This window comes from Equus asinus, chromosome 17 (assembly GCF_041296235.1).
Source record: "Equus asinus isolate D_3611 breed Donkey chromosome 17, EquAss-T2T_v2, whole genome shotgun sequence".
NCBI classification, from domain to species: Eukaryota; Metazoa; Chordata; class Mammalia; order Perissodactyla; family Equidae; genus Equus; species Equus asinus.
Genome location: NC_091806.1, coordinates 22752876 through 22766726, shown reverse-complemented (window position 1 = coordinate 22766726; position 13851 = coordinate 22752876). Strand labels below are relative to the sequence as shown.

Here is a 13851-nt window from a genome sequence, read left to right as displayed (position 1 = left end):
TATAAATTATTCTAAAAAGATGAAAAGATACTCAAACTCAATGATATCAGAAGGATTTCTTTCAAAGTATAAAAAATGAAAAAAATAACTTTAGTCAGATATCATATGCCATAAATATTTATCAGGTACTGGTTGCTGAGAAAGTGGACAAAAGCATCCTCAGAGATGGTGGGCAGTAGTGCAGCAATTAGCGCAACCTCAACGATGGCAGTTTGGCACTAACTGAATACCAATATTTTATATGCATACGCTATCTGACCATTGATTCAAATATGTATATTACAATTTCACTTCTAGGAACTCATACTTGCACATATTCAAAAATGGGTATTTATGACAAAATTATTGGCGTAGAAAAATATAAGGAACAACCTGAAGAGGGATGGATACGTTAATTTTAGTATGTATTTATAAGGCAGTATAACAGTATTAGAGATCTGTGTGGACTTGCATGCAAAAATCTTGAAGATGTTGCATAGTAAAAGCAAATATTTACATACACATGGAAAAACACAAATATATTTGAGTACATTTGCATTTGCAATGATTATTACCTGATGAATCTTAAGAAACAAATTAAGTGACTGCCTCTGTGGAAGAGGACTGGAGACTATAATGAGGGGCAAATAAGAAATTTATTCTACGCTTTATCATATTTTGTATGATTTTTATTTTTACTACTTATTATATCAGTTACACTTCAATTTTTCTTTAAAAAGTAGAAGTATTACACTAAAACTGTTGTATATAATGCAACTGAAAATTCATAAAGTCTTTACAGCATTAAACATCTTGAGTACAGTAATAATGACAACTTAAGTGACAAGAATATAAATAAAAATGATATTAAGTCTCAGAAAAAAGTGAAAAAGATAAATACATACACTGATTAAAATTTAGTTTAACTATATAAAAATTTCCTCTCTAATGAATTACATACTATTGACTCCTTCTATATAGGCATTATGGCTTTCTAGCTGAAGTGATGAACAAGACATTGTAGACCTCACATTCTAGCAGGGAGAGAAACAGTAATTAATGGCAAAATCACATAGTTCATTCCTAAAGTGTAATTATCATAAATTCTTTGAAGAAAAGAAAGTAAGCATCGGATTTAAGAAGACTTCTACATTTCAAGGAAATGGACTCTAATGTCAAATGACTATGTTCATGGTGGATGATGAACTTATTTACTACAAGATATGACCTTTCTTTGTCCAGAGCTGCTTCATAGCATTTGTCATCTCTGAATTTCTCAGAGTGTAGATTAGTGGGTTGAGCATCGGGGTTACGACTGTATAAAACACGCTCAATGGTTTGTCAATGGGGAAGGTTTTAGCAGGTCTCACATATGTGAAAATACAGGGAACAAAGAAAAAGACAACCACAGTGATGTGGGAACCACAGGTCTGGAGGGCTTTCCGCCTCCCTTTGTGACTAAGGTTCTTTAGAGAGTGCAAGATGACACCATAGGAGATGAGTAACAGCAGAAACACAATAGTGCAGATTAGTCCTCCATTGGCCACCACTAAGACACCAATGACGTAGGTGTCAGCACAGATGAGTTTCAATAAGGGGTACATGTCACAGAAAAAATGATCAATGACATTAGGGCCACAGAATGGGAGCCCATAAATAGTGCTAAGCTGAATTATTGAGTGCAGAAAACCTCCAACCCAACAGACTACCAGTAGCACGATGCAAACCCATCGCCTCATGATGACCAAATAATGCAAAGGCTTACAGATGGCCACATAGCGGTCATAGGCCATCACCAACAGAATAAACACCCCTGATCCACTAGAAAAATGTTCTGTAAAGAGCTGGATCATGCAAGATTGGAAGGATATGGTACTTTCCCCAAAGAACAAGTCTGAAATCAATCTGGGGGTAATGGAAGAGGAATAAATAGCATCCATAATTGATAGGCTGGCAAGAAAAAAGTACATTGGGGAGTTCAGAGTCTTACTGAAACTTACAGTCACAACAATGAGCATGTTGCCCACCACAGTCAAAATGTAAAAGAGCAAGAACATAACAAAAAGGACTTTCTGCTCCTTTGGATTCTGTGTGAGGCCCAAGAGGACAAAGTAAGTCACATTGTTCCTTGGTTCCATATAATCTTTATAGGTGCTGATTTTAGATATTAGAAGCACTTTACTTACAAAGCAAGAGACAAATCTTTTAAATGTATTGTAAGTTTAACATCTCATTTATTCATTTCATTATTAGAATGTATACAGAGTTTTTGTTTGTGTCAAACGTGTCATAGACACTGTGGTTACCAAGTTGAATAAGACATAGTTGTCTACCCTCAGTGATTTGATATGTAATGAGGCATCAGTCAATTCTAGGCTAATGTATTTTGTCATTATAAAAATATTCACACAATGCTAAAGGTCATAATGTATGAATATATCAACCAAACTGGAATGAGAGAAGGCTTCCCAGAGGAAGGAACGTTGTAGCTGAGTTTAAAGGAAAAGTAAAGGAACAGGACAAGATGGGAAGGGAATTCCACGAAAAAGTACAGCATTCATAAAGTCACAAAAGTGCAATGCTTGATACTCATTGAAGGTAATTTACATATTCAAAGTGAGTAGATCAAGTTATAAATGGAATGTCACTGACCTGCATTGTCTCAGTTCTCATTGAGACCACTTTCTTGTTTTTTTTTTAAAGATTTTATTTTTTTTTCCTTTTCCTCCCCAAAGCCCCCCAGTACATAGTTGTATATTCTTCGTTGTGGGTCCTTCTAGTCGTGGCATGTGGGACACCGCCTCAGTGTGGCTTGATGAGCAGTGCCATGTCTGCGCCCAGGATTCGAACCAACAAAACACTGGGCCGCCTGCAGCGGAGGGCGCGAAATTAACCGCTCGGCCACGGGGCCAGCCCTGAGACCACTTTCTTAGGGTCTTTAGATGGATAATTCACTTTTCTGTGACCAATAAATTCTGAAGCACTTCACTTTTGTCTCCAGCCTGTATCTCTTCCAGAAATTTCAAATATGTACGTGCAACATCTCCAATTTTAGACATCTCTAATTGGACGCCAATTTAGTATTATAAAACTAAATCTTCAATTTTTCACAGTAATTATGTGTTCCTCTTCTCATTAAATGGCGCCACCTTTCGTGTAATTTTTCAGACAACAAATCCCACAGTGTTCTTCACTCCTCTATTGCTCTCATATTACTTACTGATACCTTTATCGATAGGATTTGGTATCAAATCCTATTGACTCTACTTTCTAACATTTCACAAATTTGATCATATCCCAGCCACTATTTTCTTCCTGGTCCGCTGCAACAGTCTACTGCCAAGATTCTTCCTGTTCATTCTGCCCTCCAACAATTTCTTCTCCTTAAGCAGTGCAAACGTTCGTTTTGAAGTCTTCTGATTATATCATTCCACTGTTCAAAACTCCTATAGTGGATTCCAATCACCTACTCACTATTTAATTGTATCACATTTAGTATTTACAGTAACAAGAACTATAATCCCCATTTCATAGTTAAAGAAATTGAGGCTCAGAACATCTAATTAATTTTCCCAAGGTCCCACGTTTTTAAGGGATAAAACTAGAATTGGACTCTGTTTTATTTATTTCAAAGTCCATTAATTTCTTACATAATGAAAAAATGCACACAATTGTGAAGCCTGTTTCCCACTATTTACTGTTACTCTTACCTTGTGCGGGCTTGTTCACAATTTGAAGGAAGAATTTTTAACTCATTCAAAGGAAGCTAGAATTCTTCATTCCTCCAGTATGACAGCAGAGGACAAAAAGCTACATTATAAGTTGAGGATATATTTGCTTTCATTTGGCTATCTATCCATTTTCTCCAAGGAGTTTTTTGATTATTTAGCAGATTCTTTTTACTTGCACAACAGATAATTTAACAGGATTTCCATGATAAACATAGAAAAACAAAAATTTGTCATGTCAGGGTGATTTAAAGAAGGCAAGAAAATCCTAATTTTACATAAGAACAGATACTAGCCACTCCCCAGGGAAATATTTCTGCAGCAACTTCTTTGCTAAAACTTCAAAAGAGAAAAACATCGTTCAATTGTTTAGTCCTTCTCATACCATTGTGTTGATAGGGCTAGTCTATTTGAACTGAGATTTTGAGAGAATCTCTTGTGCTTTTTTTAATGTCACACTTTAAGCCTAACAAAGGACCTCCTCAAAATTTTATCAGTTCTTAAGATGATACCATCTTCTTCCCAAAGGGACAAAAAACATTGGACGTTTTATCCCTTCCAACCACATTTATCATTGACTCCTGGAATTGGCGCATGTCCAATACTAATTTTTCCTTAATTAAACTCACTGGGATTTGCCAGAAAATTAAAAAAAAAGATTTATATGTAAAGGCACTACTAGTCCAAATCACATGATTGGCGTGAGAAAGATGTAACAGAGGAAAAAAAGCTTTAGAACAATTACAAGAGTATTTCCAGTCAAGAATAAAATCTCAGTCCAGTCATTTTGTTCCAGTGAAGATTACTTTATCAATATTTCCTCACTTATCATAGCAGATTTTTATTTCCTTTTAGTTAATTCTCAATTTATTTTGCCTTGAAGTGTGATAATATATGTTAAAAAAAATTGTCACCAATTTAGATGTAATAACTGATTATTTATCCAGTGATTATTTTTTAAAAATTAAGAGCACCTATTTTATGCCAATGGCAACTTAAGAAGCAAATTCACCTATTTTACCCTCAAAATAAGATTTTTTGGGGAATAGCCAAAGGAATTGCAATTTGGGATGTGAATGCTATGGAAAACCATGGGCAAATCTGGAAAACAAAGGAGGATACTTCGCTTTTATAGAGAAAATGAGGGAGTAGAGAGGGGCTGTTCTAAACGAAAGTACCTGGGGGAAAGTAACAGTTCAGGGAAGCAATGACTTCTCCTTAGCTGAGCTGTGGCATTTCTCATTGGCTGGGCTGTTGCAGGGGAGAAGAATCTTCCCTGAGTAGTAAAGTACATCTACTTCCTGTTGAAGATGTAAGCACAGGTCTTTTCTTATTTGGTGTATTTAAGAATGTTTGAGAGAGCGTGAGAGTGCCCCCTACAGTCTTCTGGACTCAAATTTAGTTAAGGTTTCTTTATTAACTTCTGCACCAAGAAGTGTACTATGAGTGAGGACACAGCAATGAATAAAATAGGAAAAGCATCATGTAAAATGTCCTTCTTGCATGGGCCTTACATTCTTATGATAAAGTCAGATAAATATAAGGGGACAGATTACTAAAGTAATTATTGTCTTATTCAGTGGTTATAAGATAACAAGCAGGGTACTGTGAGAGAAAATAAGGCAAGGAATTCTACTATGGATAAGGTTATCAGAGAAGGTCTTTCTTAAATAGTGATGTTTAAGCTGAGATCCAAAGGCTAGGAAGTTGCTACCATTGGAAGCACTGCTACATCTAGTAATATTAAGTAAAAATTAATTAAGTGAGTAAAATTATCTCACCTCACAGATGACATGATTTATATCTGGAAAACTAAAAATTTCACAGGAGTTTTTATTGCAGTACTATGTCAAAAACGAGCAGTGAGAATGGTCACTCTTATCTCGTTCCTGATTTTAGTGGGAAAACTTTCAAACTTCGACTGTTGAATATGATGTTACCTGTGAATTTGTCCTATATGGCATTTATTACATTGAGGTATATTCCTTCTATACCCAATTTCTTGAGAGTATTTTATCATAAAAGGATGTTGAATTTCTACAGTATCTATGAATGACCCAAAAACCGTATTAAGAAAACAATTCCATTTACAATAGCATCAAAAAGAATAAAATACTTAAGAATAAACTTAACCAGGGAGGCAAAAGGCTTGTACACTGAAAACAGCAAAATGTTTCATAAAGATATTATAGTAGACACAAATAAATGGAAAGACATTCATAGACTGTAAGATTTCATATGATTAAGATGTCAAACTTCCTAAAGTGGTCTTTGGATTCAATGCAATCCTTTTTAAATCCCAAAAGCGTGTTTTGCAGACATAGAAAAATCCATCCCAGAATTCACGTGGAATCTCAAGGGACTCCAAATAGCCAAAACAAGATAGAAAAAGAAGAACAAAGTTGGAGGTCTCACACTTCCTGATTTCAAAACTTACTACAAAGCTATGGTAATCAAAACAGTGTGGTATGGGCATAAAGACAGACATACAGACTAGTGGAATAAAATAGAGAGCCTAGAAATAAATCTTTGCATATGTTTTCAATTGATATTTAGCAAGGGTGCCAAGAGCATTCAATGGTGATAGGACAATATGTTGAACAAATTGTTTTGTTAAAACTAGATATCCAGAAACAAATGAATGAAATTGAACTCTGAACTTACACTATATTCAAAAAAAAACTCAAAATGGATCAAAGAACTAAAATACTAGCTGAAACTATAAAACTCTCACAAGAAAACATAGAAGAAAGTTGGATTTGGCGATGATTTCTTGGGTATACACCGAAAGCACAGCGAGAAAAGAAAAGATAGACAAATTGTACTTTATCAAAATTAAGAACTTTTGTGCATCAGATGACTCAACAGCAAGTGAAAAGACAACCCACAGAATGGCAGAAATGATTTTCAAGAAATATAGATAATAAGGTATTAATATATAAACAACTTCTACATCTCAACAGCAGCAAAAAAAAAAAAAAAACCCAAATAACCAATTAAAAATGAGCAAAGGATTTAAACAGACATTTCTCCAAAGAAAATATATAAATGGGCAGTAAGCACTTGAAAAGATGCTTACCATCACTAGTCATTAGGGAAATGTAACTCAAAACCATAAGAAAATGCAGCTTCATACCAATTAGTATAGATATTATAAAAAGAAAAGAAAAACAGAAAATAACACGTAGGAGAAAATATGGAGAAATTGGAACAATTGTACATTGCTGGTAGAAATGTAAAATGATGTAACCTCTAGGGAAATATTATAATTGTTCCTCAAAAAATTAAATAAAGAATTATCATATGTTTCAGCAGTTCCATTTTGGGTATATATCCAAAATAATGGAGAGAAAAGACTCGAACACTCTGATATTTCTACACTCTGCTATTTCTACACCTATTTTAATGGCAATGTTACTCACAATAGCCAGAGAGTAGAAGCAACCGAAGTGTCTACTGATAGAGAAATGTATAAGCAAAACAAGGCATATGCACACAGTGGAATATTTTCAACCTTAAAATGGAAGAAAATCCTGACACATGCTAAAACATAGATTAATCTACAATACATTATCCTAAGTGAAATAAGGCAGTCACAAAAAAACAAAGATTATGTGATTTCACTTACAGGAGGTACTTAAAGTAGTCAAATTCATAGACAGAAAGTGGAATGTTGGTTGCACGGGGCTCAGAGAGGAGAATTGTGGAATTACTGTTTAATGGGTGTGGAGATTCAGTTTGGGAAGAAGAAAAAGTTCCGGAGATGGATGGTGGTGCAGTTTATATAGCAATGTGAATTAACATAATGCCACTGGACAGGATACTTAAAATGATTAAAATCATAAATTTTGTTATGTATGTTTTACCTCATATTAAAAATAAATTTAAAGACTAAAGTGATTTCATTAATAAGATCCTGATGTGAACATAATAGCTCAAAGTACATGTAAAGATCATTGACTTCAGATACACCTGGGTAATTTGCTTAAAAGCTAGATATATCAATCCAGCAACAAATCCACAAAATTAAAATCTTTATAGCTGTGTCCTTGAGAATCTGCCTTTTACAAGAACCCTAACTAATTCCGACAAAACACAGCCACAGCTTTATCAATGGAGAACGTGTTGATTGGGTGCAAATATATAAACATGCAGGGCACAAAGACTAAGATGACCACAGTGATGTGAGAGAGACAGAAAGGGCTCTTCATCTCCCCTCCAAGCTATAAGTCCTTAGGGATTACAAGATGATTACATAGGAGACTATCAGGAAGAAAAAATTTAACAAGCAGATGAATCCACTGATGGCAGCAATGAAGAGACTGAGGGTATGAGTGTCCATGCAAAGGAGTTTCAACAAAGGGTTTAAGTCACACATGGATGGTCTATGACACTGGAGCCACGGACAGACAGGCAGACAGTGCAGAGGATCTGAATGGCTGTAAAGATGAAGCCTCTGGCTCATGCCTCTAGAGAAAGGAAGGCACGTCCCTGTCACTCATAGTACAGGGGTTCATAGCACACAGGAAATCATATGATTTCATAGCACAGGGGTTTTCAGATGGCCACATAGTGCTCATTAGGAACCACCATAGGAAGAATGATCTCAGCAGCACCAAAAGTTGCCCAGCAAAGACTTCAATTGTGCACTCTCTGAAAAATATGGTTTTCCTTAAAGCAAAAGTGCGAGCTAGCTTTGTAAGGGTCATGGAAGAAGAATACAGTCGTCTCTAAGGGATAAGTAACACAGGCAGGAAATGGAAGCACTACCCAAGTGTATAAAAGCTGACTTGTTAAATGAAAAAATATAGTCTCTTCATGGATCATAGTTCTCTGAACTCTAAAGATATAAACTCTTCCAAAATTAATCTTCTTAAATTGAATCTTGCTGAAAATAATAACTGAACTTTGTTTTGTCACTAAACTACATTAAACTTATTTTAACTTAATTGTAAACTTACCTTTAATTTTGTTTCTATTATTTATCTTATTTAAATTGAAACCTTATTTTATTTTCAACTTAATTTTGAAACATACATATGCAAGATTAGGCATAATACTGAAAAAGAAAGTAATGAGTCCTATCACATACCAAAATGCACTGTATATCAAAGCAATTATATTGTATGTCAACTGGTACCTGAATAAACAGATCAATGAAATAGAGTCCTCGATTGGATCCTAATACATATGAGACTTTAGAATACAGTACTCAAGATTTCAAATACATGACGAAAAATAATTACACAACTATAAAAGAAAACCCTAAAATTTAGAACAACTAAAATTCAATTCCTATTTAACTCCTGTACCAAAATAAATTCCAGATGGATCAAAAATGATGAAATATGAGGGAGAATTCAACTATGAATAATATAATCAGAGAAGACCTTTCTTAAAAGGTGATGTTTAAGCTGAGATCCAAATGATAGGAAATTACTTCCATTGGAAACACTGTTACACATAGACTTTCAACTTTGAAAAGAGGTTATCAAGTTCAAGACACTAAAAGGTGAGTATACAAGGAGGTGATAGGAAAGGCAGAGAAGAAAAACTGAAATTGAAGGGATGATTAGGAAGCATACTCCAGCGCAGTACAGAGCTTAGTAAAGAATTTAAAGTTTAAGTCTCCTAAATTGAGAGTAAATAGAGTCATTTTCTTTGTCTTTAGTTTGGGAAATGTTCCATCTAAAACATTAAGAAAGTAAGATAGAAGATAGCTTTAAAAAAATGCTTTTCTAAAATTGCTACCAAATCACATGCTATACCATACTGAAAAGGTTAAGAAATATCTCAGTTATTTGTGTTTCTCTTTGAGCACTAAGCACAATGCTTACAGAGTAGGTGTTCAGTAAATATTAATTGAATATATCAATAGCTCTCTTTAGTATCAATAATTTTTCTGTTCACTCACCTACTTGTGATTCTTTATGTCTCCCTGCTTTCTTATGTGTGGGGCAAAGAACAACAAGGACAACTATCTATCAGATAAAATAAAACACTTTACATAAGGCTCCATCCCCAAATGTAGTGAAAATGGAAGGTTTGTGTGACTACCCAAAATCTTTGAATTCACTCAGACATTTTGTTAGTACCCAAGATGATGTAGTATCCACTTTTCTGACACAAAATCCAAAAGACTACTTTTTCCAGATCTCCTTGACAATTGAGTGCAGACATGTGACTTGGGTTCTGCCAATCAAGATCATCTGCGCAAGTCTTCAAATCGGAAATTAGTTATGTGAGCCTGGGTTCTTGTATGATGTCAGAGTCAGAGTGGTTCCTAAGTCAGCACAGTGGCAGCACCTTCACAGTTAGCCAGTGTCAGCATGGTCATGGTGTCAGCAGAGGCAGCATCTCCTTTAGGATGCCAGTCCTGTCAGATGTACTTCCACAAATTGTTCCTTGTCGCTCTCACTAGATTCTGCGCTGTAGCCCTTCCTAAGATTCTTTATGCCTTAATTTCATATACTAAATCCCTTCCAGTTAAACTTTCTAGATACAATTCTATCTATTCAGATAAGAACTATGACATACACAAAACTAATCTAAAATTCTCCATTTCAATTTATCACCAAGGTAGAAAGTCATCAATTTCAGAAGCATTCCTGTTAACAAGACTTTTTTTTATAAATTCATTTATCAGAAAATATTTTACATGGAGATGATGGCAATTTATTGAGTAAATATTTATTAAGTATTTAGTCTGTGCAAATCTCTGTTTTAGGTGCTTGGAGATGTGGTAGTGAACAGAATAAGCAATGCCTCTACTTTTACAGAGTTTATATTCTAGTTGGAATAAACAATAAACAGATAAATCAGATAATGAAAATGCTGTAGAGAAAATTAACAGAGTTGTTTGATAGTAACTCAAGGAGAAAGAGGATGGCTTTACATCATTGGTTAAGAAAGACCTCTCTTAGAACGTGGCAGTTGGACTAAGACTGAGTGATGATAATGAGCCAGTCATATGGGCCTCTAGATGACAAGCATTTTGGGAATAAAGAAGAACCAGCGCAATAGCCCTAGCTAAGAATGAAGCCTTGGGACAGAAACATAGGCAACGTGGGAGAGAGTGATACTGGACAAGTTCAAGGAGACATGTATTCGAGTGAGGAGCAATTGAGCACAGTCTTATAATCTATGAAAAGGCCATTTATATTTTAGTGTATATTTGATTAAACAGATAACTTTCTTTCCACAAATCTGCTTAACTCAGCATGTCGAAATAATATTTTCTGGAATATATATAATATATGTTTATGTGCGTGTGTGTATGTTGTAATGTTTTATTTAGCTGCATCCTGATTTTAGTTAGTGCTGAATTCATTATAATAAACTTAAGGTTGCTCAGTGATCTTTGAGTCAGAAGAGACAAGAGTAGTTCATGATATTCACCCAAATCAGATAAAATTCCCATTCCACAAACAGAAATTACTATTAGTGCTTTTACTCATGAACTTCAGCTCATTATCTCTCATTCCTTGACATGGCTGATAAATGCTGTAAATTCTTGGTCTTGGGTCTTCTTTCAACACCCAATCTAAAGTGGACCCTTGCCTTCTGCGTCACTCTGTATCACATCGCTGCGTTCTTTTGTAAGAACTTTTCACACTCTTCATCTTTTTTGTGGATGTTTACTTATTCATTGCTTATCTCTCCCCACTAGAAACTGTTTCTTTATTCAGGTATGTGTCATTAATGTAATATTTACCATAGTGTTTAATAGTGCAAGCTCTAAAGTGAAACTTCATCGGTTCAAAGCCTACCTCAGGTATTTGCCAGCTCTGTGATCTTGGTAGGTTATTTAAGTTTTCCAAACCTCAGTTAATTATTTCTGGAGAACAGGGAGAATTGTAGGTACTTCATAAGTCTCTGATGAGGATTATACAAAGCAATTCTTTCATAGCATGTGCCACATTATAGTACGTAAATAATAGGCTTTAATACAATTATAATTATGCCACATCTTTCTTATTTGACATTAAAAATTTCATTCAGTTATGAGGTTTTCTTTAACCTGATTTTAATTTGGAGGGCATTGACATTATTAAAGTAAATTATTCAGAGTTAATCTCATCTATCTTATATTAGAAAATAAATCACAGAGTTCAAAAAAGCCAGACAAATTGGACACTGATGTAGAAGTGAGGGAGGCAACAAAAACAGTGGCATTAATTAAGCACCTACCGGCTTTGCATACATTATCTCATCTAATGCATAAAATAACCCTCTGAATAAAGTATTACTATTTTATTATATTTAATAACTGAAATTAAAATGGGGCTCTGAGTTTGGGACACACATGTAGTGTTGCATTAACTAGTGAGATGGAACACAATCTTGATTCAGTTGACTCCAGACTACCAAATGCTTCCACGTTATCTGAAACTCTCCTGCTTACAGGACTTCCAGAGGCTGAATAATGACCCTAAGACTCCATACACAAGTATTTGAACTTTAAGTAAAACATATTTCGGTCATAATTTGGGTTAGTTTGATCATACAAGAGGGTACTTTTTTCACTTAGAAAGATAAAGAGAGGGCAAGATCCAATCCCAACTGGAAATTAGGTCAGTACAAGTCAGTACTTTTTGTTTTTACAAACACTTTTATAATGTTTTCTATGTGTCAGGCACATTTATAAGTACTTACCAAATATTAAATTGTTTATATGGCTCAATGACTTTGTGAGATAAGTACTATCATTACTGTTTTTATAGACGAAGAAAATATGGCATAGGGAGTTTTAAAAAATTTCCCAGGTCATGTTCAAACCCAGGAAATCTGATTCCATAACCTCTTAACCACCGCGCCATACTATGTTCTCTAAAAATTATCTCACTTTATTTTGTCAGTTTGTATACTGGTTGCCTTCTCGCTTGGCTTCAGATTCACAGCAAAATGACCCTTTGACCACGCACAAAGAACCTGTCAGGAGAAAATCAGACCCACAATTGGCTCAGCCCCAAGAACATGGAGGCCCTGGACAAATGTATATTAGAAAACCGGGAGACAGAGGTTCAGTAATAGCCAAGGAGGTTGGAAATCATTCTAGTCCTCAAGAGCCTCTTAAATGACAGTCAGCTTTCAAAACATTCTTCACAACAGGAGAATGCAGAGTACCATTTCTTCTAAATCTCACAAAAGTTTAGATTAATGGATATTTCTGTTGTACTTTTGAAGACTCCAGTAATAAAGAATGTTCATAATAACTGACAATTATTAAGCATTCAGTGGTACTAAGAGCTTTACAAGGATTATTTATTTGATCCAGGTAAGATCTAGATCATTACTCTTTAATTGAATCCCCAGTATGTTGTGGTTTGCAAAAATTCACACTATAAATGGAAAATTAAGTCTCAGGGCTGTTTCACTCAAACAATGTGCTCTAGTATTTCTAATCATATCATATTATATAATGATGAGAATGCTCATAATCATGAATCATTCTAATATACTTACTCCTATCATCTACTTCTCTTAAATGTTCCTACAAAAATTATACGGAAAATCTTGTTCACACAGCAAAATCATGAGAAAAAGGCTCTCAATGAGAATGACTAGTTAAGACAACTATAACAATGACTTTTAGTCCAATTAATATGGCAAGAATAATGGTAAAACTTCCCTTTGGGGGCAGAAAGAGAAAAAAGGAGTCAGCCCAAGTGTGGCAGAAGATTGGGAAGTAGAAGAAAAATATATGGAGAATACAGACCTACACCATTTCTATGCACTCAGATTTTTTGTTTTGTAATTGCAAAGACAATGAGCTTGCTTTGAATGATTTATGAAAATTTGAGCATTTCGTGATTCTCAAAACTTTATCTGTGAAGGGTACTTCCCAAGAAATGCCTTGATAATGTGCCTCTAGCAAAAGATGACAGATTAGGATGTTCCAGGTCCTAGATTCCCCACAGAAATATGAGGAAAACCATTCAACTGACTAAAATAACATTATAGGAGCTTGAGAAACTAGTCACACATATACAGCAACCAAATATCCAGTCAATAAAAAGCCACATTCAAATGATGGGATATTATAGCATGGCTTATGGCAAAGTTTATTACTTGAAGAATCTTACAGAATATATGACTGCATCTAAAGAAGTGGAAGACTCTGATAAGGGATGAGTAGGAAGTT

General features: G+C 34.8%; 1 protein-coding gene across 1 annotated transcript; it reads right to left on the bottom strand.

Moving 5' to 3' along the window:
- Positions 1 to 1193: 1193 nt before the first annotated feature.
- On the bottom strand, positions 1194 to 2117 carry LOC139040573 (olfactory receptor 4A47-like). Its single transcript, XM_070487325.1, has one exon. The coding sequence runs from the start codon at positions 2115 to 2117 to the stop codon at positions 1194 to 1196; it is 924 nt and encodes a 307-aa protein (XP_070343426.1).
- Between the last annotated feature and the right edge of the window lie 11734 nt (positions 2118 to 13851).